Raw genomic sequence first — 27,586 nt, forward strand, 5'->3', positions numbered from 1 at the left:
CTCTGTTCCCTGCTGAAGATGCAATGGGAGACTCCAACAAAGTGCAAGACAAAGACCATCAAGGTTTGATTACTTCTTCATGTGCCTTGGAATAGTAAATCCCCCAGTCTCATTCAGCCGTCAGAAACATCTGATGGATTTTTATGTGACTGCCTCAGAGAATTAGCTTTTAACAAATGTTGTTGCAAATGTCTCGAAGACATTTTAACAAACGGGAAGGAGCTTGGCAAGCTAGGAAGGAGAATTTTATGTGATTAGAGTGCATGGGAGTTCTGGGGAGTACAGGGGAGAAAATCAGAACCTGATTTTGTGAAATCATTCCTTCATGGTAGTTGCAGGTGTTGGAGGTTTTATATCAACATGGGTTGAAAAATGCTGCAATGAATGTCTGCAGAACTTTTACGGCTTCTCCCAGCACCCTGTCATAGAAGACAGGCTGAAGTGCAATGTTTGTCAATAAGCTGGTTGGCATATTGTTGTTACATCTTATCTTCAGATAACTTTGTATTTGTCATGCATCTATCAAGGCACTTTTTATCCTGCTCCTCTTGTGTCTTTTTTATGGTGGTGGTGGTGGAGTTAAATCTGTAACGTGAACTTTGCTTCACAAGATACATGCTTAATATTTTTCCTCTTTTATATTATGTATTGTAAAAACAAGTTTGGAAAGTTCTTTCTTCTGTTTCTTCTTCAGCTTTTATTTTTCTGTGATGAAGAGGCTTTGCTGGCTTGAGGGGTTTTTTTACAGGGTGTCCAAACAATGGCTGTACCCCAAGCTGATCTCTTTAGCAGGGCCTGTAGCGATAGGACAAGGGGTAATGGTTTTAAGCTAAAAGAGGGTAAATTCAGACTAAACATAATGAAGACATTTTTTACGATGAGGGTGGTGAAACACTGGAACAGGTTTCCCAAAGAGGTGGTAGATGACCCATCCCTGGAAACATTCAAGGTCAGGTTGGACAGGGCTCTGAGCAACCTGATGTAGTTGAAGGTGTCCCTGCTCAATGCAGAGAGGTTTGACTAGATGGCCTTTAAAGGACCCTTCCAACCCAAGCCATTCTATGATTTTACCTGGGCACTTGCTGGATAGTCCTGACCACCTTCACTGACAAGGTCCATTTCTAGTTCTTTAACACTTGACCCACACCTGCGTTGTTTCAGCAAGGCAGTTGCTTGGAATTAGCAGCCACATGGCATAATTTAGAAGCCAAATGAGGTATAAAACTACTTGCTGGTAATTTTGGCACTGCACCAAGGTTTCCTCCTTTTTGAACTGTACTTGAACTGTGGGGCCCAGAACTGGACACAATATTCCAGATGTGGACTCACCAGGGCAGAGTAGAGGGGGAGGAGAACCTCTCTCGACCTACTAACCACACCCCTTCTAATGCACCCCAGGATGCCATTGACCTTCTTGGCCACGAGGGCACAGTGCTGGCTCATGGTCATCCTGCTGTCCACCAGGACTCCCAGATCCCTTTCCCCTACACTGCTCTCCAACAGATCATTTCCCAACCTGTACTGGAGCCTGAGGTTGTTCCTGCCCAGATGCAACACCCTACACTTGTCCATGTTAACGGAGTAGAGCATCTCCCTTATGAGGAAAGGCTGAGGGAGCTGGGTCTCTTTAGCTTGGAGCAGAGGAGACTGAGGGGAGACCTAATTAATGTTTATAAATATGTATAGGGGGAATGTCAGGAGGATGGAGCCAGGCTCTTCTCAGTGATGCCCAATGGTAGGACAAGGGGCAATGGGAGTGAGTTGGAACACAGGAGGTTCTGCTTAAATTTGAGAAAAAACTTATTTACAGTGAGGGTGACAGAGCTCTGGAACAGGCTGGCCGGGGAGGTTGTGGAGTCTCCTTCTCTGGAGATATTCAAAACCCACCTGGACGCCTTCCTGTGTGATCTCATTTAGGTTCCTGCTCCAGCAGGGGGATTGGACTAGATGATCTTTTGTGGTCCCTTCCAATCCCTAACGTTCTGTGATTCTGTGATTTTTCTCCTCAAAGGGCTAGCACCTCCTGTTTTGTAAACTCAAGGAGCTTGTTGTGCTCTGTTGAAACTTGATGTAAGCTACCTGGTAGCTGGCGAAGTCCCAGATGAGACCTGTAGCTGTTTCAGTGATTCTTCAGGTTCAGAAGTGGTATGAGATGTCACTGAGTTCGTTTCTTTTAAATCTTAATCTTTATCACAATAAAAGGATATGGACGTTGATTTCCTCTCTAGCAATAAAAAAAGCAAGGAGTGACTGTCTTTTGTGTATTGTCTTCCCTTTCCAGTACAAAAGATGCTAGTCCAAGGAACTCTTAGTTGCTGCGGAAAGCTCTTATACCGGTCTCATTTTCTAGTAAAAGTATCGTATATTCCTGATTCAAAATGGTATGGAATTCACTGTATAGTTCCCATCACAAAGGGTCCTTGAATGCTTGTAGATAAGGCCTATTGTCCTGTCACAGAGATCTGTAGGATGGAGAAGAAAATTCCTAGATATGGTGAGGTTTGATATGAATGTGTGCCTTATTCCCTTGCATTAGCCCCAGTTAAAGTTCTGGTAACTACATATTTGATTTTCTCCTCTCTCCTGTCCTAGGACAGGAGAGAGGAGACTTGACCTGACCTGACTTAACCTTGACCTGTCCTAGGACAGGAGACACCATTTAACTTCGCTGATTTCAGAACTTCCAGGTGGAATGTGTACTTAAAGTTGCTTTTTAACACCAACTGATACATTGAGTGCTCAGAGGAAGAATCTCAATTTGGACACAACTGATGAATAATTGACAGGCATTGTCCATAAAAGGAAAAAGTAGAAATAGAGTGTATTCAAGTGCATGCAGTGTACTTAAGTTGCAGAAATGTTTTGCTGCTAAAGCAGAGAGGCTTCAAGAAAAATAAAAGGACTCTTTGTGATTACTGAATAATAAGTAAATAATTGAAGAGATGACAAAACTGGGAAAAATTGAGTCACGAAGTTGTTAGCTTCTCTCAGAAAGGGTGTGGTCTAGACACTTAATTTACCTGGACAGAATAATAATGGCGTGTATTCAGCTGTGATCACCCTATTTACCTCTCTTGAGCAAAGGTTTTTGGTGTCAGAGTGAACCTTAGGAGCATTAAATGAGGAAGTACTTTTGCACTGGAAACATCAGAATCCATAGAAGATGTTCTTGTTTCAGAAACATCATTTTAATTTGTATCACTGGGGTTTTTTGCCTTATATTGAGAGCATTATCTTTGTTAAAGCCCCCGTGTGACTACCCTTGTGGGCATTTCATGAACATGGTTGCCTCCAAGCTGGTTATGTTTATTCTTAAAACGCCACAGTGGTTTTGACTGAAAACTAGCGACCTTAAGTTAAATTCCTTTTGCTTAACCTTTGGAGGCTGTTGCAAGAGTGTTTGTATTTTTATTTCTGTGTACCCTTTCCTACTTGGAAGCTGATAAGCCCCACACCACTGTGGGTCCTGCAGCCCTACTTTCTCAGTCTCTCCAGTGTGTTTTACAAAGTCCTGCCAAGTGCAAGTCTCTCTGATGTGATGGGGAAGGAGGTGTGTGGGCAAAATAATATTTAGACACAGGCCTAGGAAAAATTTTTAGTAGGTTCTTCTTTTTTAAGACTGCCCAAGACAGCAGCTATCATTCTGGTATTTGATATATCAATATTTCTCTCATTTCTCTTTGAGCCTGCTAGTCTTTGGGCTCAGGATTCAGGCTAAAATCTTTCTTCTGCCTGAGTTGATAGAAAAGCAGCTGTAGCTAGGTGAAGAACAGGCCTTCCTGGAGCTGTATCTTTCCATGAAGACCAGTAAGACTTGACCTGACCTGACTTAACCATGAACCAGAGAGCTGGGTGGTAGCTGGGCTGCTTTGTACATAGTGGTTCCACCTAAGTGGAAGAGCACTTAAATTCATCATATGCTGTTGGCCACATGCTTGATACCCTGTGGCATTTCAGGATGAGAAACAATTTTAAAAGGCAGTACCAAAGAAAAACGATTCTATCCTTTCTTTTTCTTCCAAAATTGGGAAGTCAAGAGCAGTTTGTTGCTGTTTGTTCTGTATGATGGAGAGCTGTGCATTTGCACAGACTGCACTGAAGGGGTTACAATCTGAGTTTTAGGCTTCTGTAGGATCAAATTTTATGACAGGCTGATAGGAACTTTTACAGAAATGTCTCTTACGTTCTTTGGATTTTTAATAGAGGGCATGGAACAAAATAGGAACTAGGAGTACCTTGTCCATGAGTGCAAAGTCATTCTGGAGCTTATGCTGAAGTGTTACCACTGTACTTTCTGTCGATGTGCTTCTGATCAATACTCTAAGGGCTCTTAGATGTCATTTAATGGTATTACCAGCAGAAGTTTTCCATATTTTTCTGCAGGAATTGATTTTAGTGGTTTCCATAAAGTAATTTAAGTAGTTGTATTGGAAAAGCTGTTTTAAACTCTAATCAATTATTAACTTTCTCTCTGTAGGCCAGCTTATGTGTCTGTACTGTGCTGTACTTTTACAGGTGGATATAAATTAAATAATAATATATAACATTCAATATTCTGGCATGCTGCCTTACTGGCTTTCCTTTTCTTTTTTTATTTTTTAATGTATTGGGTAATTGGAACTTGTTCAGCAAGAGAAGAAATCTAAGGAGCTGCTGGGAGAAACAGGATATATTGATGCGTTCATTTGTTTTAAGTGCTCTTGTACTTTTTCTCTTTTTCCATCTTGTTCCCATCCCATTTCCCAACAGGCTCCGCTGTGGTTTTATTCCCGTCTTATGCCTGTCACTTCTAAAACAAGTTAGAAAGACCACTCATAATAAACAAAGTTTCTTTGGCTTGTTTTGGAAAGAAAGAACTAAGGAACAGATTTTTTTGCTCTGGCAAAACTTTTATCTCACTTATTTCATTGCATGTGCTTGAAGTACGGGGTTGTTTAGTGTAACTGTCCCCATGCTTTCAGAGGCAGAAACACTGGTGGGAATTAGACCTTTATAACTGGAAGTTACTTTCTGGGTCATCAAATTCCAGGTTCCCAGTATGTGTCAGATTTGCTGCTAGTGCTTCCCAGGAAAACCATAATATACAAGGAGGAAAATTCAAATCCTCTTTAATAACTTTGGAGGGTTCTTTACTAGACATCTGTGAGGAAAAGAAGCTATCTGTGACTATGTGTAGCTTAAGTCATTATTTCCAACTTTGTACTGGGAGTGATTAATTTCATTTCACACCTAAATAGTAATTTGTCAGCCTTTACTAGAAATACATTTATTTGGTGATGCGAGAACCAGAAGATAAGTCTGATATGTTTGTCATATCAGGAAGGGCATGTGAGATGCATAATACTAAATACCTAAGTCATGGCAAACTTTTATGGAAGTAAATTGGATTCTAGAATTTTAAAGACGTAATTATGCTTTTTCCTTCTAATGTGAATGTCAGTTTAACAAAACTGAGGGTCTTGAAGGAAGAGTGGTCTCTAGAACAAGTATAAAGCTCAAGTAAGTTTCTTATTTCATTTTTCATCATTTCTTCAAGTCTTTATTATTAGTCGATGACGTCAGAGGTCTTTTCCAACCAGGAGATTCTATGATTCTAATCACTAACCATGAAAAAAACTCCTTCCTTTTTAGGATAAGTGAATAGTATGCTAGAAATACATTTGCTAAAACTGTTGGTACAGTTCTTGGCAAGAGGATTTTGAAATGTATCATCTTCCACCTGAAGCCAAGAGGAACCTCAGCAGGGATGTATTTCAAGAGCTTGATCTCCATACCATCCAGGCTTTGAAGCTTTGTTGGGGGCGGTGGGAGACCAGTGCCTTTGCCTGATCTTGCAGTTGGCTGGGCTGTATTTGGAGAACAGGTGAAAGGCATGTGGAGAGTACTGGACTGTGGCAGCAGTGATGCCTTAAAAATGGTCTTGAGTGTGTCTTTAGGGTATTTTGTGTACATGTACAACTATTACTTTTTAATTGCCCTTGATGCAATTAAGAATACTTAGGAGAGGAACTGTGATTCCAGGTTAAGTTGTACAGCACTGAACCCAGAGACAACTTCTGGATTCATACCCTGTGAATCATCAAGAAGCTGACTGGCACTTAAAAATATATACATTACATATTAAAAACAAAGAATGTATATATTTTTTAAGATATATGATTATTTAAAATAAAGTATTGCAAATATATTTTTTTAAAGTATGATTTTTTCTTTAAAAAGGACAATTTGTTCTCAGGCTTAGTTAAATAAATTTGTGTTGTATGTACTGTCCTGTCTTGCATGGTAAAGCAGTTTCTGTGAATTGTAACTGGTACTTTGAAAGTTGTGGCTGATTATGACTTATGCATTCTTCGTTGGCAGGTTCCAGTTGCACACTGTTTTGGGCCTCCAGGACATTACAAAAGAAAGTTTTGCACTGTGTGCAGAAAGTCACTAGAGTCACCTGCCTTTCGATGTGAAGGTAAGTTAAAAACCCTGCTCGTGTAACCATCTGTGTGTTACCCAGTAACTTACACTTTGCTTACGTGGCATACCTTGGGAGTTCGTGTGCACACACACACACACTCGCGCATCTGCTCTTACTGTGTTTGGGAGATTTTTAGGTTGTTTATTATCCACTTATTCGTCACAGAAATGTGTACTTCAAATTAAGAAATAATAAAAAAATAACCTTCAGTAAACTACAGACTTTGTCAAACATGTATGCGCTTTCATCTTTCCTCCAATTTACTTTGAGCATGTCTGTGGTGTTGATGGTGTGCAAGGAATCCATGCCCGAGATGCACAAAGAATGAGAAGCTATTATAGCAAAAGAAAGGCTTCTCCTGGTGAGGTAATTTATTTCTGTTTCCAATGGAAGCTTTTCATACAGGGAATCATCAGGTATTCATGTTTCTAAAACTTCCTCCTCTCTATAAAATAATAGAATATAACTTTTCTGTGTTCCTGGTCTCAGATATCTGTTGCTTGTAATGGAGATGAGGTGCCTTCAATGGAAAGGTATTTGAAAATATTATTTGTCAAAATAGTACTGCTCTAAGTGTTCTGACATGGATTCTCTGAAAAAACAGCAGTTAAAGAAATCACCCAAACACCAGAATTTTTAGTTGAAATACATGTTGTCATGAATTTTAACATGGGGCAACTCCTTAATTCTCCCTGGTCTCCCCTGTCCTGAATGTCTGGTAGTTGTTGTTCCACTGGTAGTATGAGTTTGAATAGGATTTAGTATTTTAAAGGAATATTACCTGTGAACTGTTTAAAAAAAAAAAAAAAAAAAGATAGGGTCTGCTGAGAGAAGAACCAATTCTGTAGGAGTTCGAGATGCTTTAGCATTGCTGCTATGCTAAAGGTAATGTCTTATTTAATATGGTTGCCTATGTGTAGGGGAAACACTTCTCTTTGATCAGGGCATTTAGACTTACAATGGTGCAGTGCTTTCACTTCTGCTTGTGTCTGGTGAGTTGCATAGTGAATCTAAACTATGTTCTTCTGACTAGTGAGAATTTGTCACTTACTGTTGTTACCATGTGAGTTGGGTGATTTGTTGGGATGATCAAAGAGCTACAGATACCACAGAGTATACTCTGGTGATCTGTCTTAATAAGCCTCAGAACTTTTGTGACATGAGATAAACATACGGAATTTGAAAAGAAAATTTTTGCTAACTATGCCCTCTTAACTCTAGAAAATATCTTTACTTTAGTGATCTATTTTAGTTAAAGCTTTCTAAATTTTGCTTTCATATTCTTACTCTCTTAATTCTACTGTGTTAGTGTTGTACCCGTTGCAAGGCAAAATTGATTTTTTCAGAAGTTCCTGTTTAAATGGAACAAGTGAAATCGCATGTTATATTTGGGTATTACAAATGCCCAAGCTTTTTTTTTTTTTTTTTTTTTTGTTCAGTGAAGGTTCTGAATTTTGTTCCTCATATGGATTAAACAGTTTTCTTTTTTTGTGTGGTGACTTGCTTGCTGTCCCGTTTTCTGAATACCAATAAGTCTACAACCTGTTTCTCTGCTGCTTTTCCAAAATGGAGCTTAAAAAGGGCAGTTGAGGTTCATTAAATGCACAAGATTCTTCCTTTACTCTTCAAAAATACTTTCAGAATTCATTTTAGAAGTCAGCTATTTTAAGCTGTAGAGCTTTTAAATCCAGATGGAAATGTTGAACTGTCTTCCTTTTTTTGCTTACTTCTGATGACTTAGCTTATTAGTACAAGTCTACTACTGGTTTTGATATTCTCTTCTGATACTGAAATTTAAAGAACTTTTCTTGGAATCTTTCCATAATTAATAGAAAAGAGGGTTAAGATGAAGTTACCTTTTCTAAGCAAATGATTGACATAATTAGATGTATTTGTAAAATAATTTAAATAATTTAAATAACTTGTTTTGAACTCTTCATATCTTACAATAAAACAGATTTTCATGAAAGGAAATTGAAAATTTTCAGACAAGTACTGAAAGCTGTTGGTGTATGGTACGGCATCTTGTCTCAGAAGTGATTGTGCATGTATATTAACTCCTGGTGAGATAAATACATACACTTCAAATTACAATATTTGGACTCCAAATTCTGCTGACAATTACTAATTGCTTTGCGTAGCTGTTTTTGCTGTAGAACTAGCTGGTAACAGTTGAACCTGGATTCATGATGGTGAGAGTTGCTCTGCGTTTTCTTTCCAAGAAGAAGAGCTGGAAAGAAAAAAAAAAAGAGGAAAGAGGGTAACCCAAACATTTTTTTAGTATTGGATCCTTTACAAAAGTTTCTTATTAAACATCAACTAGGAGTTGGGAGGCAGGCAGTTAACACTTTAAAGGTTTTTCTGCCAAGTTTATACATCTGAAATTAACCAAATTGTTTTTTTGGCAATTAAGAAGGAATTCACAGCATTTTCATGAGTAGGTTGAGCAGAAAACCGTAATTCTGTTATGAGTTAAAGAACTGGGTAGATTACGGAAGGACTGATAAAGATGAAACTTTCTTTTTGTAGACCCTCTGATTTGACTTGGTCTTTACACACTAAACTTGATCTTTCTGCTCAGTATCATAAGGGTTTAACTCCTGTGACACTCCCACCCTTCACATTTGTGACACTTCCCACCCTTCATGCATTTTCGTTTTAATTCTAAGTTGGGTTTGGTGTTAGAAGCAGCAGATGTGAATTAAACCAAGGGGAAAAAACTCATCGTGTGTTGTAGCAAAGTATAGCAAAGGACACTGTGTGATTGTTAGCAGAATTAATGATAAAAAAACCCAATGCTTTTGTTAAGTCCTTGAAGCTGTAATTTGGTCAACAGAAACTTTTACCATTAGTGAGGGTATGACTCAAAGCATCTAGTTTGCCTGGTAGCTGAACTGGCAAAACTGTAAAACATTCCTGTTATATCTATAAATATGGAGAAATGTGAGTGAAGGAGGAACCGTGTCACGCCTCATGTAAAAGTTCTTGAGCTCAGTGAAGATATGCAGTACGGGGAGCTGTATGTATGTGGAAGCTTGTGGTTGACTTAGTAAGCCCTGTTAAAAGAGGCTTTGGTTTGGTGTGGTGGTATCATGGTCTTCTGCGGAGTTACAATAAGACAGTGTTAGTGCTGATCGCCTTTTCTACAGCCCAGAGAGCGATTCAAAATAGCGTATTATTCTTTATGTCATTTAATACTGTTTTCAAGATGCTTTCAGATAATGTGTCTAACGTGCAGTTGACACCTTCCAATCTTCAAGTTACAGTCTTCAGATTTTTGTGACATGTTTGGAGAAATAACCTGTTTGAGCAGAACAAAAAAAAATATTTGAAGAATTTGGCGCTTGCCTCTTACTTTCATTTAATTGACAAAAATCAGATGCCTTCCCAAAGTACTTGTATATGCAAGTCTTTAAAAAGCAGCTAGAGGAGGATCTTTTTCATCCGTCTCTGTGTATGAGGTCCATAGAGAAGTTTCCTAACTCTTGCAGTGATGAAGCTAGGTACTGAGATCTTTTAGTTAGGTTTTTGGGTTGGTTTTTTTTTGTAATAACTGATCCTTTGCAGCATAGCTTTTTATCTGGGTTTTGTTTGTTTGTTTGCTTTTTTGTTTTGTAGATTCTCTCTCTTTCATATCTAGTACTTCAAATCAGCTTTTAATTAACAAAGGTACTTCATCCTAAAGCAAACTTGCCTAAAACTCTATGGGCTTCACTAAAACTTCTTCCAGCTATGGTATCTAACGGGTATTTTGGAAGACAATGTTAAGCTTTCTTAGGAGAGTGTGCTGAAAAAAAATTACTATTTTCCGTTTCCTGACAATGAAATGGTGGTTTACTGTATGCAGACATGGCTTGGACAAGTATCCTCTGAGATTAACATACCAGTTTATTCTGGTCAGGCTTAAAATTAAATCCATTGAGTGTCATCTGACAATAAAAATGATTTATTTCCTGAGTAAAACACGCTTTCTGGCTGTTGCAGTCTCCCTGAGAATGACGTTCTCTGGCCATTTTGCATGTTCTGGTGTCAGCGTGCGTGGTGTGGCTTTGCAAACAAACACAGGCGAGTCTGTGACAGCGCAGGCGTGCCGCGTGGGTCGGTGCCTGATCCCACCGCTGCTGTGGGACCGTGAGACGGGGCTCCTGGCTCAAGCAGGAGGGACACGCTACTGCCTCGCTGCTGTTTCAGTGTCAGTGCCCCTGGCTTTGCCTGGGACTGGGGACTCAAACGCACCTTGTCTCTTGTTGCCTCAAGCTTCTGACAGCTCCAGGGATGGAGAGAGGGTCTGTCTGTCAGAAAAGTTGCTGTCGCGAACCCACTTGTGAAGTGCCCGCTTGCTCTGCAGGAGGGTTTGGGAAAGGGTTTGTAAAGGGAGTGGAGTATTGCTTCAGGAAGACCGTGACTTTGCACTCAAGACATGGTGGTATTTGGATGCAGAAGAAGAACTTTCTCTCTTTCTGTTAATGCTTCTAATATTGATCTTATTTTTGGATTTGATAAAATCAAAGTAGACTTCAGGCACAGTTGTATTGGAGTAGGCAGTGGTTCCTGTGAAACTGTGAGACAAAGGTGTAATAAGCCACAGTTGTTAAAAATTTAACTTGCTGTATTGCAGGAAATATGGCAAGTGTTTATAAGAAAAATTAGCTCAGCCTTTCCTTGTGTTTACCGCATTGGTTTAACACAAAGGAAATGGAACAACACACAGGACAACGCTGATAAACTTATTTTATTGCCTGTCTTCTTGACTGAACGGAAAAGAGCATGAAGGAGAGAAAGTATGGTGTGAACAGGTAGTGGAGGAGTATTGGAGGGAGGAAGGAGCTGCAAAACCCCCTGGGTTTCTAGCTTAAATAAGTTTTCTTGTTTTCATGCTTTTAGTTTGTGAGCTACATGTGCACACCGACTGTATCCTGTTTGCTTGCAGTGACTGCCGGCAGTGTCACCAGGATGGGCACCAGGACCATGTAAGTGCGGATGCCTCAGCAGCAGAAAGTGGTCATGTGTTTTTTGGTGTGAAAACAAGGGCTAGAGGAGGGGGAGGAGTCTTCGCCTTTCTTTTGCATGCTGCCAGTTATCAAAGAACTTCAGTTGTTTGTTGGCAGGCAAAGGAAATGTGTGGCTTCAGAATATGTCACGGATGGCGAGAAGAACTCAAATTATTGATGCTGTGCTGAAAAGTCTGTGCAATGTGTACAACTTCCTGATTAAAAACAAAAAAAAAAAAGAAGCATCTTATCTAAAAATTTGCATTGCAGAAGCTGGCATGGAACTTTTTTTTCTATATGTTGAGCTATTGGCTGCATTGCATCCCTGGCAAGCTTTATAATGTTCCTGAGGCTTCCTGCAGTCTGTCTGAGGCAAGACTTCCCGGCTTCTCAGTGTAAAATACATGCATAATACTGACCTTTCAGGATTTTTTGGTTTTTTTAAGTATATTGGTTTTGATGGACTGTGAAGAAAAAGTACTATGTGATGAATTTTTTGATGGTTTGATGAACTTATTTTGGCAAAATGTAAGGTTATTCAGGTTCATATTTTTAGTGAGAAATACTTAAATGTCCTAGTCTGTGGTGCTGTTTCCTCAGAGCTGTTTAAATGGCTGATTTTAAAGTTAGGTTGAAGATGCTTCTGTACCTGTTTTATGTAATGCTAAGTTGTGATGTGTTCCCCCAAGGATATTTATCACCACCACTGGAGGGAGGGAAACCTTTCTTCAAGTGCTCGTTGCGAAGTCTGCAAAAAAACTTGTGGCTCTTCTGAGGTGCTGTCTGGCATGAGATGTGAATGGTGTGGCATCCTGGTATGTTGTGCTGTTGCATGTATTTGTGGAACCATATATAAATATATATATGCATATGCTTATTTAAACAATTTATATAAATATACTTTATTTGTACACTTTATAAATATACTTTAGATACACTTTGCAAAGACACTTAATTTATACACTTTTATATATATAGATGAGTTAGATGAAAAATACAATTTTTAAAAACTGCTTCCCTATTAGTCATTAAAATGAGCAATTCTCAAAATCACAGTTAAATTTTATGCAATCTAGTGGAATTAAAATGTAACAGGGACTTATTATTGATTTCTGCTTAGAAGTCTGCATCTACTTTTCTTGTGTGAAAAGGGAATTTCTTTCAAATCACATGAATTCTGCAAGGTCAAAGACTTACCGTTCTAGTATGCTTATTCCTCTTTCAGCATAGAATAGTTCTTAGTCTCTGTGGTTCATTTATTTTTAAGTTGTCCATATTGGTTTCTGTGTTTTTCTGTTCACACGATGCATGTTTAATTCCTATGCAACATGATGGTACCCTTCAATAGTCCTTATGAAAGCCACAGCTTTTCAGATACTGATACACAGTCTTCTGTGTAGACAACAATTGGTCCATCCACTTAATGCTGCCTCTTATTGAAATACGATAAAAGTGCAAAAGAGCGCCAGCTGGAGTGGGAACTGAAAAGCGTATGTAATGCGTCATTAATTTGCCACTTGATGCCAGATGAGGTACTTTATGTAATAATAATTTAAAATGAAACTTTGAGGTTATTTAGTATTTCAGGTATGATTTGAATAATTTATTTTTTTAGTGTTGTGGGGTTTGTATTTTTAATCTGATTCATAATTTCTGAGGTGGGAGGGGCAGTCTTTGAGAACAGTCTAACAAACGTAACATGCTGTATGGCCACGCATGCAAAGGTGTGTGCATTCAGTAATAGCAGAAGATCTCACACAAGTAGAAAGGCAGAAACTAGCCAGTCATATTTTGAAATAAAACTCCAAACAATGTTGTCTCAATTTGCAAGTGGGTACCTCTGTGTAAGAAGTTATTGCTATTTTCAAGCTATTCAGTATAACCTGCCTACCTTTCCTACCTCCCCCAGTGAATAAATATCTGTATAGAATGGAAGATCTCGGATTTGAGACCAAAACTTTAAACATCTCCACATAGATGTTTAGTTTTTAATAGAGCAAGTTTAGAATTTCTTCATGTTAAGATACTTCCCATTATTGATTGTATAAAAGCTGAATGGAACAAAATAAAATCTCGGCTGAAAAAAGGGTCACTCATTTCATGAAAGTGATTTACAAAAGGTCTGTATATGTCCTGGTCTGAGTTTTGTGATTCCAGTGCGTATTTTGTTATAAACAAATTTCCTTTTTTGTGTCTCACGAAGTTCTTAATTGATGCTTCTGTTTATAGGCTCATGCTGCATGCTACATAATTGTCACACCAGAATGTACTTTTGGAAGATTAAGGAATATGATTCTTCCTCCAAGCTCTGTGCAATTATTTTCTCGCAACTTCAGCAAACTGCATTGTTTTCGAATATCTGAAAATCTGCAAACAGAATCAGGTAAAAGCTTTCAAAGTTTAATGCACCTAGTTGATAAGCATATTTTAACCTGGTGTTGTAATTCACTGGAGTATATGATTGCTAATTTTCACTGGCTTTTGTGGCAATAATATAACTTCTTGCTGTTTCTGGGACAGGATAGAGATTTTAAAATGCAGACTGTGTGCAAAATGCTGAAACTTCTGTTTACTGGTACAGTAAAACTGTTCTTTAAATAGTAAGCATGCATAAACTGAAAACCTAAAATCCAGAAATTTGCTTAGCAGATTAGTGTTATAATTGCTACAAACTTGCTGATATTTTATTTGGCATATAATGTATACAGACATTTTTACTTACTTCCTTGATTAAGTATCTGTCCTCTTCTGTGCTGAAAGGAAATCATGTTTTTAGTAGGGTAGTGTTCTACTGCCATCTAGAGCGTGTGTTTGTTTCACAGGTCTTTAGGAACAAGAGCATATTTTTTTAAGTCACTGAAGTATTTTCTAATTTATATTTGTATTACTGCGTTCTTGTAAAGCTTTTTTTTTTGGTGTGTGAATACAGTAGGAAAGCAAATAAAAGGTAGGCAAAATATATGTCCTGGAAGTTAAGTATTTGCAACCACAATCTTCTCAACCTGACAGGTTTTTTGTGAACCTTCTGCTTTGAACATGTAGGTTTGGTTTTGGTGAAGGCAGTTGGTCGCTACAGGAGCCGTGTGTTCTCATGTGCAGAGGCTATAGCAGGAGTCCTGCCACTGCTAAACTGTGTGACCCTAAGTCTACATAACCTGGATACACTGAAGTGACCTGTAAAAGTGTGAGGGGGGAGAGGAGGCATTATGTTGCTTTTGTTGGTTGGTCTGTTTTTTTCAGTGAGTTATTTTTCTTTTTAATTAATTTGCTTGTTGGTGGAGGTAGGTGAAGTACAGCACACTTGAGTTTTTAAATGGAGTTTTTAAATCATGGAGTTTTTAAAGCTTCCAAGATAAGAAATGCCAGAAATAAACAATCTGCATCAGCTTGGTTTTGTTGGAAGACTCATTATGAACCTTGATTCAGGTCTATTGTTAGGTATTCCACAAGTGTCCCAAAGGCTTAAGTGAAGATCAAGTTGTGTTATTATTGACAGAAGTTAATCACAAACCTTTTAAATAACCTCTTCAGGTGTGACTTTTCTGATATTAACTAAGTTGGTCTTTTAAAGAGTAGTGTGTTCTTTTAATATGTCAGACTTAAACTTTTTCCTTTTTTAATTTTTAAATCACTTCTAAGTAAAAATTGAACATGGAGCACCTTCAGTGAAAGAATGCAAGGTTATAGGTGCACCTTCTAGTCTCTTCCTTCATTATTTTACATGATGGAAGAGAAGGTTTTCCATTTCATGACTTAGGCTATGTGCTAAGTGTATGAGTTTGTGTTATGCACATTCAGGTTTTTTTGAAGTAACAATATTTTTTGCATTCCTTTAATTAAAATATATGTCTTGTACTTTGAATTGAGAGAATGCAGTGCAGATCAGTCATGGGCTGGTGGTCAGAAACAGATGCATGGGGAAGGGGAAATACTCAGTAACTTTTTTTGGACCATTTCCAGTGCTTTAATGTGCTATGAAACAAAACTGAAGGAACCCCACCACATTTGGAAAGCCAGAATGCATTTTTATAGTGCTCAGCCTGCATATACCTGCGTATAGAAGTTAAATTACTTCTTTTGAAATACGCTAAGAGAGGAGTCAGTTGCAGGAAGGGGAGGTAACTGCCCTACCACTGCTTCCCCTGGTAGCCCAAGAATTTTGGAAAGCCACTTTCAGGACAGAGATGTTCACTGAATGTTGGCCATGAAGCTTAGCATTTACTCATGGTGAATGTTAATCCAGGCATGATAACATGATCCTTAAAGATCATGTGCACATTAGGGATAGTTTCCAGGGAGCAAGAAGCATTTCAGCTTTGTTGGGGGATAATTAACACTTCTGTCCTCACTTCTGTGGGGCGCATCCTGCAAGCATAGTCATTCAGAAGTCCCCACACCACGTCATGCACAGAAGGTGCTCTTCTGTTGCCACAGCTGATAAAAAGCATCGCTCAGAAGATTGTGAAGAGACTAGTCTGCAGTACGGAAGGAGTGTTGGCAGTCACTTGGATGAGTTAACTGCTGCAGGCTCAGCTCCTCCAAAGCTGGTGGTTGGGAAGTGCCAGATGACCTGTTCTAGAGAGAGAATGAGTGCGTTATCGTTGACCTACAGGGGAGCATTTGTCTGGATTAGCTTTTACCAGGAGTAAATGCTAAGTTTCATGGCCAACATTCAGTGAACATCTCTGTGCTGAAAGTGGCTTTTCAAAATTCTTGGGCTACCAGGGGAAGCAGTGGTAGGGCAGTTACCTCCCCTTCCTGCAACTGACTCCTCTCAGCTATTTCAAAAGAAGTCATTGAACTTAATTGGAATAGTTTGAAGGTGTGGTTAATGTAGATTTCCCTACTGTCTTTCTCCTGGGGGAGAAAGAAAGATGTCAGCTTCTTCCCATCTTAACTTAGAAAAAGGAGAGGGTTGGAAGCAATCAGGAATTCTTTAATTTCTTATTGTTGTATTTACTTACAATTTTTAAAATTTATTTTGTCTGAAGTGAAATTCAATAAGGCATTCAGTTTTCATTTATTTCAGGGTGTTTCAAGACCATATTGTCTAAATTTTTCTCTAGCTTGAAACTTAATCTGTTTGTCAACTGTAAGAGGGAATTTATTTCAACTCTTCTTTTATGTTTTAAAAACTCCTACCCAGAAACATTATTGATGGTCTTTTTTGTAGTCAGTTGAAGCATTACCCAAATATTCAGTAAGTTACATGATCTCCAGTTTAGGTCTCCTGCTAAGTACCCTTCTTGACTTGCTGCTTGGAAGGTCTTCCCAAGTTAGGATTCTAACTCTGAAGATGTCTTTACTGATTTTATTTTATTTTTTTCTCTGTTGTTTTGTGCTTTAATTTCCTGCTTTCTACCTCAACTACCAAGCATACTTTTTATAAAAGTGTTGCCTGGCTTATATCTTTTGGGACCTTTGCCTGCATCCCAGTCAAGCTGACTGGAAGTTTCAGTGGGTGGGAGTATGAATACCATTATACAGTCAGCACACTGGATTGGTTTATGTTGCACGCTACTGCTGCCCTTAGAGAAGAAAAATTTATCGTGTCTGGATTTGCAACAGTCTTCCTGTGCAGACCTGAGTGTCAGGAATAAGAATACAGTCAGTTATCTTCACAGAAGCAAATATAAATGTTAGTATTTTATTTTAATCTTTTCTAAGTATTTAATTTGTGGTTTTACAAGCTGTGTTACTATCTGACACGTTGGCTCCTAGCCTTTAGTGAGAGTGATGAGCTGCTGTCAAAGTCCTCTTCTGGAGTGCGGTAATTTCTTTCTCTTTGAGTGTCAGCAAATCTATTTTTCAGTTACAGAAATTATTTATATAATAGCCATACTTCTGACCAAAAAGCTGTTACTGCAATTCCTGGACTGGTTCAGTGATTTAAAACTTAATGGAAACCATATATACTTTGATCATAGGCAAACCTCACATCTTGAGAAAGGGATGAAATGCAATAGTTTCAATATTAAAGCTAACAGTAGAAGGACTTCAGGTACGCCTTCACTGTAGTTACATGACAATGCAGGTTTGGGATTTTTTAATGCTGTGTTTATAGTATGGAGTATTATCATAAAATGGGCAGAGGAAGAAAGTGTGCTTTTCTGACTGGATTCTTTTGTGTTAACTTCTCTGATGGAAACCATCCTTAAGTGACAAATGCTTTTTTTTTTCTCCCTAGTTCAAATTAACAAGAATATTTTCTTAAAATGTTTCTGTTTTCACAGATGAAGATGATGATATTGATGGGTCAACACAGGGATCAGCAAAAGATGTCCAAATTTCAGCAGATTCAAGTAAGCAGAATTTTAGTAAGTGGTGAATAGTCACCCGTTCCAGTCTTTATTCATATAATCTTAACTTGCTTTGCCTTATGAAAAAATATTAAATGGCTTTTTTTCTAATGCTGGGTATCAATTTGAGGTCCAAAGTTTTGGTCCAACACATTTCTCCAGAGTCTTACAAATATCTTATGTCTGTTTTCCACTGGTAGATTGGCATAAGTAACAATGTGTTCATTACCCTGACAAATAGATAATTTCTCTCAACTTGGAAATCTAAGCTAAAATGCGTGGTGCTAACAAGCCGTAGATAAGCAACCAGTTTAAATGTCACACAGCATGTCTTTTGAAAGCGTTTTTATTTCAAGAAGCTGGGTCTAAATCTTACTGAAAACACTAGGTGAATATTCTTGTTTGTTTGTTTTTGTTTTTTTCCTTGGGCATGTTGCAGTAAATGTATGTGTTCCTGTGCACCAGGGTTGAGCTGGGCTGGTTGCTTCTTATGCAGTTAAGTTCTTACGTGCGTGGAGTTTTCTGGGGTTAATATTAGCAAAACTTTTACTTTTCAGAAGATAAAGCCAACCACAATTTGGCTTTAAGGGGCATCCCACCCCTTATATCCATCCTAGTAATAAGAAAAACGTGGTACTTTCTACCTAAGGTAGCTGCATGGATTGTTGTAAAAACCAAAATTTCCAATTGATAGTTATGATTAATACGATTTTTTTCCCTTTGATTTTTTTTTGGTGGTTTTTGGTTGCAGTTTTTTTGTTGGTGGTGTGTTTTGGTTTGTTTTTTTTAGCTTAAAGTGCTTGCAAAATTAATAGGATAATTTTGCAAATGCTGTTTGGATTTTTTAAAAATCCAGCTCAGTAAATAATTAACTCCATTATAGAAGTGATCTCAAGCATGGTCCTATATCACTTCTTAAAATTTGAAGCTGATGTCTCTCGGTTATTGTAAGTTGTGATCCACCACGATGCTTCCTTATTATGGGACCAGGCTCTGATTAACTGCAGTTTATCTAAGAAACTTTCACTTTTTCCAGTCTTTCAAGTGACGTAAGTGGTTGAGTGTCAGACTTTTGTGCTTCACCAGCTAAGGCATTTTCCCTTACTCTTGATTGTCAAAGAGAGTAAATTATGTCTCCAGATATTTCAGCTGGATTGGTTGACAGTACTAGTCCAGGAGAGTACAGCTTTAGACAGCCTTTCCAAAAGAAGGAATAAAGATAGGAAGATTAGGGGCAAGATACAAACTTTAATGTCTTTTTTTCATATGCAGTGTCTGTCTGTGGGCTGGAGAAAGCAGCAGCAGATGGTACTTTTTCAAGACTCATGTAAAGAATTGTTATTTGTGTTTTAAATAGAAGAGCAGCATTAAAACAAATTGCTTCCTCTTAATACATCTTCACACAACAGAAGTCAGTGTAGAGCCCACTAACTTTGCTATGATTTAGAAAACTCAATAGTCAGGGAGTGATTCTAATGTTTTTTAAAAAACAAAGCAGTCACAAAAAAAAAATACTAAATGTATGAAAGCTTCAGTTTAGTGATGTTAAAGGTCTCCAAATCTGGTACCCCAGCAGAGGTGCAGCTGCTGCAGCATCCTGTCCCCTCTGTGGCTGAGCAGGATGAAGGTTTGTTAGTGGGAATGTGTGTGTATATGTATTCTGATACATGTATATGTGTATATATACATGCAGGTGTGGCTGTGTGCATATATGCACGCACATATATATATGCACAAACTCCCACTCGCCTCCTAGGTCTCTCGGTAGAGCCCCACCCCCCATGGTCTCTCCAGCAGTCGTCCTGGACCTCCTGGTCCCTCCAGTAGTCATCTCTGCCAGGTGCCTCACTCAAAGATGCGTGTGCACATGGCTCTCATGGCACTTACCTTGCATGCCAGTCAGTCCAGCCTGGTGTTTGCTGGTATTCACACAGCAGCTATCACTCTGGTTGCTGGCATCATGGACACATAGGTCATAGTGTCCTGCAGTCCTGCTTCAGTTGCTGCGCTCAGGAACCCATATGCACAGATGCATGCAGAAGAGTGGAAACTGCACCCTCAGAATGACTTAGAAATACCATTTAATGAGACAGAAGGACAGACTGCCCTCATCAGGTGCAGGGCATGGCCAGGCAGGCACACCAACCAGCAACCTCTTTACATGTGACCAGCTTTTTTATCTCCTTATCCCTCTATTTTCCCATACTTGTTCCTTCCCAAACTACCTTGATCCCTCCCTTCCCCTGCCTTTGGTTCCTCCCCTAAATATCCCCTAACAACTCTTGTCCAATTCCAGAATGCTCTTTCCATGCATCTCATAGAGCCCCACACCCTGACTGACTTCAGTCCGTGATGTGACACACAGAGGTTTTCCTGCAGACTCACCTGGTAGGTGCCACCCCCAGCCCATGGGGCTGATGCCCTTGTGTCAGGGCAGGGCATGGCTTCTCTGATAACTTCTCTGACAAAGTTATGGGAGTTCACCTGCCAGCCGTTGCACTTTTGTGCCTCTCTGTGTGTGGGGAGTCATGTTCTGTGTCATTAAACATGACAGAGGCACGGTTGTAGCGTGCTCAAACTCTTCGACCTGTCTCTAGATAATACCATGTGTGTGATATGGCTCAACACTGACCTGCTCATCAGCTTAGGTGTGTTGATTCAGTACCTCTGCCACATCTTTTGGGATGTTGCTGTGCTCTCCCTCAGGAGTGTCTGAATTTAATTATATTCCAGAATATTGTAAGTTTATTTTAATTCTAGCTGTCCACATTTTATGGGTGCATAGTTTTAAAAATAGTGAAAACGAGTCAGAACAAACTGGATAATATTGACTTGTAAAGACATGGTTTTCCATAGGAAAGAAGCCTATAGGAAAGTATGCAGGTGCTGTAGATTAATACTGGAAGAAAATTTGAATTAGTAGTCTGCATTACCTTTTGTTTCCTTACTATTGTAGTAGGCTTACTGAATGGCATGTAAAGTTAGAAGATTTAAATTTGATTTTGGGAGCTTAAATATATTGTCAACCATGAAACTTAGCATACCAAGATACTGAAGCCAAAAGCATGAAATGACCATAAAATAACCCTGTGCTTTCTGAGATTATAGATTCAACAGACTTACAGAGCAGGTTTGGAAAAGGCCTATAAATCCTTGTGCCAGAGAACATAAGCCAGGTTCTAAGGACTTGTCTACACAGTGAACAATTAACTTGAAGAGAACTGAATATTACAGGGATAGTAGGATAAACATCATGTGGATGCTCTCAGTAATGTAGTTATTTATATTGCCTGGGTAAAGAGTTGAGCCCCAAAGTCTGTTTTCATACTAAAATAATTCTTAGTAATTCTGGGGATATATAACTGATAGAACTCCTTGTATTGACAGACCTCAGATAGCTGGAGGTGGAGGTAAAGAAGGGGATTAAAAGTGCTCCTTAGGGGTGCCTCTCAGAGGTGTGCATTGTCTGTCCTTTCGGAGGTGCAATGTTGAACTAGGTTTCAACCAGCACAGATTATTCTTGTTCTCCTGGAGACAGAATTCCTTGGTCTTGGCTAAGATGCCACCACAGATGTAATCTGTCAAGCTCAAGAAGTCAAACTTTTGAAAATCATTCTTATTATTTCATAGTAATATGAAGACTTAGTAGAGGACACCAGGGAAGTTATTTTGTTGTATATATGCAACAAATTAATCCCAGAGGAGCTATTTTAGTAATTTCTGAAATAAAAAATGAGTTATTAAGAGCTTTTACCTGTGTGTCAATCTTCAGGGGTCTAGGAACATGAAAAGATATTAGATTCCACCCTAATTGCTTACCAGGAATCAATAAAAGCTGAGGATAGTTGACTAGTGTATAGTGAGGCCTAGGCAGCTTTTATTTATTTTAAAGCTTGTCCATCATAGATAGTGGTTGAGGGATGTTGCTTCTCCACGTCCTCAACTTCTTTCCTCACTGTTCAGTGTTACTTCAAGAGCTACTGATTTACGAGTTGAATTGCTGTACCTGGTGTCATGCTGAAAGTGGGGGCTTTTTTCCCCCAAGACAGTTTGCTTCACCGGCATTTGAAGATATTTTGAAAAAGAGGATTGTACTCAACTGTGCTGAATAAACTAGTGGCTTAAGTGCTGGAAGAGGCTGTATATTTCTTTTTCTTGGCTGAATTGCCTGTAACTAGTGGGAAAAGAAAAATGGATGTTCTGAAAAATCGCACATTTCTTTTGCTTCACTTTCCCCATTGTGCGTATCTTCCTTTCCTCTCCTTCCCTCAACCCCCTTCATCTGCCTTTTCAGACACTTCAGGTTGCCCACTGTTCTCACTTCTCACTAAATCGTGTTTTGTGCTTTTACCCAACTTGTCTCTCCCAGTTCCCCTTCTTCCCTACGCACAGTGTTTGCTCCCCAGTGTTGCTGCCCCTCTGGCTTTGTTCTCTTTCAGTCTGCCTGTCCCTCTCTTGTTTCCTGAATCCCTTCTCTCCTCATTCTCCATGTGTCATTGCAGTTGGTAGTCAAAATGCTGGCTGCTCTAGATGTCTATTTCAGGGAAGGCAAGCACCTCTTCTTAACTACTTCCTGAAAATGTAGAGATTTTATGGAAAATCTCTTCAAGAAGAAAGATTAGAAAAAATTTTCCTGTAGTTCTGTATCATAATTGCCAGAATTTTATGGAGAAATATTCACAGATGTTATTACCTGGTGTTAGTTTATTCCCTGCCTTAGCAGTCCTTATGAGAAGGCTTATCAGATTAAAATTTGAACCGTAGATACTTAAGAATGACATGGAGATCTTTGCTTTATTTCTGTGATTATGCATTCTCTTTGCTTTAACATCCTGCTAGTGATGATACTCAGGTACAGTTTCTCCATAGCAGCGCAGTGTATGGACACGTTTCAGGAGGTGTTATGGCCATGTGTGTGTGCAAATGTGTTGTCGGACAGGGACGTGTGAAGAGCAAAGGGCATGGCCCTGACTTGGAAGTCTCTGCCCTGTGATTGTCTTTGAGCACTAAGTGACTGCATGTGTACTCTCTGCTTCAGCATGAGCCCATCTTTTACTGGACAAAATTCAGCCATCAAGAAGACCCTGTCTGAAGACAGTTTTAGAGGAATCTGACTGAGGAGAGAAATGAGGGGTGCAGTGCTGTCAGCAAACAAACTTTTCACAGCATGTCCGTCCATGACCCCTCTTTTGCCAGGCAGTGCTTTGCTCAGGTAGCTGCTCATCTGCTGAGTAAGGGAGATAAAATGTTCCTGTATTAGATAGACCCTTGTCATTGGCTTAGTGCTTGCTTATGTCTTGTCCCAAACCTGCTGACAGGCAGAGGAGGCCTTCAGTCTGATTCTGCAAGCAGGAAGAAACTAGTTTTGGGAAGAAGCAAAGACAGCATAGAATCACAGAATCATTTAGGTTGGAAAAGACCTTTAAGATCATCAAGTCCAACTGGAAACCTAACACTGCCACTACTAAACCATGTTCCTAAGCACCACATCTACATATCTTGTGTGGATTTGAGGGATTTTCTGCTCTGAAGACACTCATTGTACTCTGCTAAGACCGCTTGCAGATAACTAAGCATGTCAGATATTCCTCTGAAACGATTTAAACGGATTTGGAGTCCTAAAGGTGGAGAGAGAAGCAGGTGAAACCAGATCAGATGGTGATATATACAGAAGATACTTGGAGAAGTTCTAAAAACCACCCTGGAGGAGAAAGCTGAAGAGATGGTTACCAGTACAAGAGGATGGCTATTAAGGCAGCTTTCTGCTTCAGAACTGTCTTGGAACTAGAGGGATTTCAGCTGCTCTCAGTTCAGAGAAGTGACACACATGCAAATGGCTTTCCTGGAAGAGGAATAGCTGGAGAAAGGAAGAATCTGGGATTCTGAAAGACTCTCTTCAAGACCAGAAAAGAAAAAATACACAATTCTTACCTGCTTTATTGCTGCCTTGTAGGTTGTTAATTGTAATACTAAAATAAACCAACATTTGCCAGTCTGCACTATTGTAATTTTAAGTAGCAGTGACTAGAGAAGGACAGCAGAAAGTGTGTGGGTAGCACAACTTTTGTTGGGAATGATGGTTCTTGGTAAGCAGTGTTGCTAGAATTTAGTCTTTTAAGGGTTTAGTGTAGGCCTCTGGCTTTCTTCAGTGGCAGAAACATTCAGGACTACATCATGTTCCTATCCCTGCCACAAGCTGCACATAAGTCTTTTCAGAAGCTGTGTCCTGTCCGTAGGGATTTGGAAGTCAAAGGACATGAACTTTGGACTCATCAGGTGCTGTTTATCCTTTTCCCAGGAAAAATTGGTACCTTAGCCTCTGAAATAAAATTCCATAATTTGGGAAATTATGTCTGGAGTTGACTTTTTTGTAGTTGTTCTCCCCTTGAAAAGCGTAAGCACGAAGAACACCTTTTTTTCAACTCAGTATCCCGTGGTAAGAAAAAAAGTAATGTGTTTTTTAGGAGAAAGTCTTGCTGCTGTGTAGTCTGATCCAACAGGAAAATATAAAAGATGTTTGGCAGTGAAGCGTTAATATTATAAAACAGGCAGTAGCTCCTATAAATACCAAAATTTGTTATGTGCATCTGTGGCATATTGGCGATATTTTTTTTTTAATACTAAGTAGTGGTAGGTAGACTTCACTTCTCTAATTGGATGATTTTTTAGTATTTAAAAATGGGAACAGGAGGGAGAAAGAGCTTTATCTAACTTTAAAAGTGATTATAGTTGAGCTTCTTTCCAAGGCTAGTTAGATGAACCAGACTGGCATAAGACGCGCCTCAACTTTTGTGTTGCGGATGCACACTTGAATTAGTTGGGAAACGTTTTTCTGGATGGCTAGATGTGGTCAAATAAGTACTTCTTTGTTCTCTTGTTAATGTGTCCTCAGAAGCTCATGTGCAAGAAAGCCATCTTTCATCAGGTTGCAGTTAAAGTGAGCCCTGTGAGGAGGACAGTGACAAAATTAAAAGTGAATTTTCAGTGATAAATTGAGCTTGTTTTGTATGTATAATGGATAACCAGACTACCTTAAGAAAAGCAGGTCTGAGCATACTGTGTCTTTAGCTAAGGAACATACTTGAGCTTAGGACATTATTACTGGTCTGTAGATCTAAACTCCTCCTTGCAAACCAGTTTATTTTAAGAGTCAAGTCAACTTTTTGCAGCATTTGGATGGTTGTAAGAAATGGAGAGCTCATAAAAAAAATCTCCAGTTAAAATTGCTAGAGGTTCTCTCAGGCCAGCTAGTATCTAACAAGAGCAGACTACAAAGGCAGTTTGAATGAAAACAAGTACTAAAACTTAGATGAATGTTTTTATTCTCAGGTGGTTGTCTACCCTCTGGATTGCTAGAGAAAACAGTAGAGATTTTATTAATGTTATGAAAGTTCATACTTGGAGCATTGCCTGTGCTGTCAGTCACCAGTGTTTACTGTGTTTTATCAAGTTGTGTTAGCCCTAAAGGTCACTCAGTACACGGTGTGTCTTTTGGTTAAAATTTGTCTATGCTAAAGTTGCCACAGAGATCACTCTGACAGAAATCTGTTTCTGAAAGAATTTCACTTTTTCTGACATTAACCCAGCAGGTTTAAAAGGAGTGGATCACTTTCTGACATGTTCTGTAATCTCAATGCAATGGCAATAGAGTTTCAAGGCTATTTTAGAAATGAGAGCTGGTGATATTTAAGTGTTCCTTATATTGTGACTGGAAAAAAAAAAATTGGCAAAAGACACAAACACTAAGTTGATAATTGGAAAACTGAAAAGCCAAAGCCACCTGGTAATACTATTTTTCATATTAAAAATACTTGAAAAGTCCTGATATATCATATCAAATATCCCAAGCTCGCTTTTCCAATAGAATAATTTACTCTTCAGTGCTGTAAAGAGTGTACATCGCACGTGAAAATTGTGTGATTATTTTTCTTAAACAGACGTTATAAAAGGTTTCAGCTAACTACTCACAAAAGAGTACCTGAGGAATAGTCATATAGGAAAGAAGAAATTAGAGCTGTACTTCCAAAGTTCATTCTTCTTGACAGGAGCTAGAAGTAAAGCCAGAAGCCCAAAGATCTGTCATGTTGTAGATACTACTTAGAAAGGCAGCAATTTTTACTTCTTCAATTTGACTTTCATTTAGGATTTTAATTCTCTTGCTTCTTGCTTAAACCTTTTGCGCTTTCAAATCAATGTCCAAGTGGAAACCATTAACCAGTGGTGACCCTCAAGTGTCCATAAAAACCTCATGAAGTTCAACAAGTCCAAGTGCAAGGTCCTGCACCTGGGTCAGGGTAGTCCACAATATCAGTAAAGGCTGGGAGCTGAAGGGATTGAGAGCAGCCCTGCAGAGAAGGACTTGAGAGTACTGGTGGATGAAAAGCTGGACACGAGCCGGCAATGTGCACTCACAGCCCAGAAAGCCAACCATGTCTTGGGCTGCACCAGAAGAAGGGTGGTCAGCAGGTGATTCTGCCCCTTTACTCCAGTCCTGTGAGACTGCACCTGCAGTACTGCATCTAGTTCTGGAGCCCTCAGCACAGGAAAGACATGGACCTGTTGGAGTGGCTCCAGAGGAGGCCACAAAAATAATCAGAGGGATGGAACACCTCTCCTGTGAAGAAAGGCTGAGGCAGTTGGGGTTGTTCAGAGTTGTTCGGAGAAGAGAAGGCTCTGGGGAGACCTTACTGTGGCCTTTCAACACTTAAAGGGGGCTTATAAAAAAGATGTAAAGAGACTTTTTAGCAGGGCCTGTAGTGACAGGACAAGGGGCAACCATTTTAAAGCAAAAGATGGTATACTTAGATTAGACATAAGAAGAAATTTTTTACAATGAGAGTGCTGAGACACTGGCCCAGGTTGCCCAGAGAAGTTGTGGATGCCCCATTCTTGGAAACATTCAACATCAGGTTTCACAGGGCTTTGAGCAACCTGGTTTAGTGAAAGATGTCCATTTCCATGGCAGGGTGTTTAGACTAGATGATCTTTGAAGGTCCTTTCTAACCAAAACTGTTCTATGATCTGATTTATTCTGTTTGTCTCTCTCTGTCTTTCTCTGTACAAGCATCCCTTGCAGACACTTCTCTTCACAGAGTCACAGCATGGCTGAGGTTGGAGGCAGTATGGAGATTGTCTAGGCCAACCCCCTGCTCAAGCAAGGTCAATCAGAGCAGTTTGTTCAGGGTTGTGTCCAGCTGGGTTTTGAATATCTCTGATGGAGACTTCACAACCCTCCTTGGACAACCTGTTCCAGTCTCACAGTAAAAAAGGTTTTCTGTTAGATTTAAATCTAATTTCTTGTGTTTCAGTTTGTTCCCATTCCTTCTTGTCTGTTCACTTTTACATCCTCCCATTAATTGCTTATTAATGCTTATACATGGATAAGACCCATCCCTCCCAATCCTTCATTCTCCATCACAAACACTCTCAGATCTCTTGAGCCTCTTCTCATATGAGGGATGCTCCAGTTCCATCGTCATCTTCATGGGCACTCCCTGCATTCGCTCCAGTACATCCATGTCTTTCTTGTATTGAAGAGCCCAGCGCTGAGCTGGGCACAGCTCTCCTGATGAGGTCTCAGCAAGGTTAAGTAGAGGGAAATAATCCTCTGTAAACCTGCTGGCAATGCTGTTACTAATGCAGACAGGATGCTGTTGTCCATCTTTGCTGTAAAGGCATGTGCTGCCTTATGGTCAACTTGGTGTCCACCAGGACCCTCAGGGTGTCTCTGCCAAGCTGCTTTTCAGCAGCTGAGTTTCAGGTGGCTCTAAAAGGCTAGCAGAGCATCACTGAAGTGTCCTTGCAAAGCAGTTACTTGCTGCAGTCTGTCC

The 27,586-nt window shown here is 39.4% G+C and overlaps 1 protein-coding gene across 1 annotated transcript in view; it reads left to right on the forward strand.

Annotated features, from left to right (window-relative positions):
- The window catches only part of DGKQ (diacylglycerol kinase theta), a gene marked incomplete at its 5' end in the record, with an annotated part of 67,107 nt that overhangs the window by 4,226 nt on the left and 35,295 nt on the right, over positions 1-27,586 (forward strand). The window contains 5 exons of the mRNA XM_010175680.2: positions 6,361-6,460; positions 11,351-11,436; positions 12,147-12,272; positions 13,687-13,840; positions 17,691-17,759. Of these exons, the coding sequence (XP_010173982.1) occupies positions 6,361-6,460; positions 11,351-11,436; positions 12,147-12,272; positions 13,687-13,840; positions 17,691-17,759 (535 nt within the window). The remainder of the gene's footprint in view (positions 1-6,360; positions 6,461-11,350; positions 11,437-12,146; positions 12,273-13,686; positions 13,841-17,690; positions 17,760-27,586) is intronic.

This window comes from Antrostomus carolinensis, unplaced genomic scaffold (assembly GCF_000700745.2).
Source record: "Antrostomus carolinensis isolate BGI_N321 unplaced genomic scaffold, ASM70074v2 scaffold119, whole genome shotgun sequence".
NCBI classification, from domain to species: domain Eukaryota; kingdom Metazoa; phylum Chordata; class Aves; order Caprimulgiformes; family Caprimulgidae; genus Antrostomus; species Antrostomus carolinensis.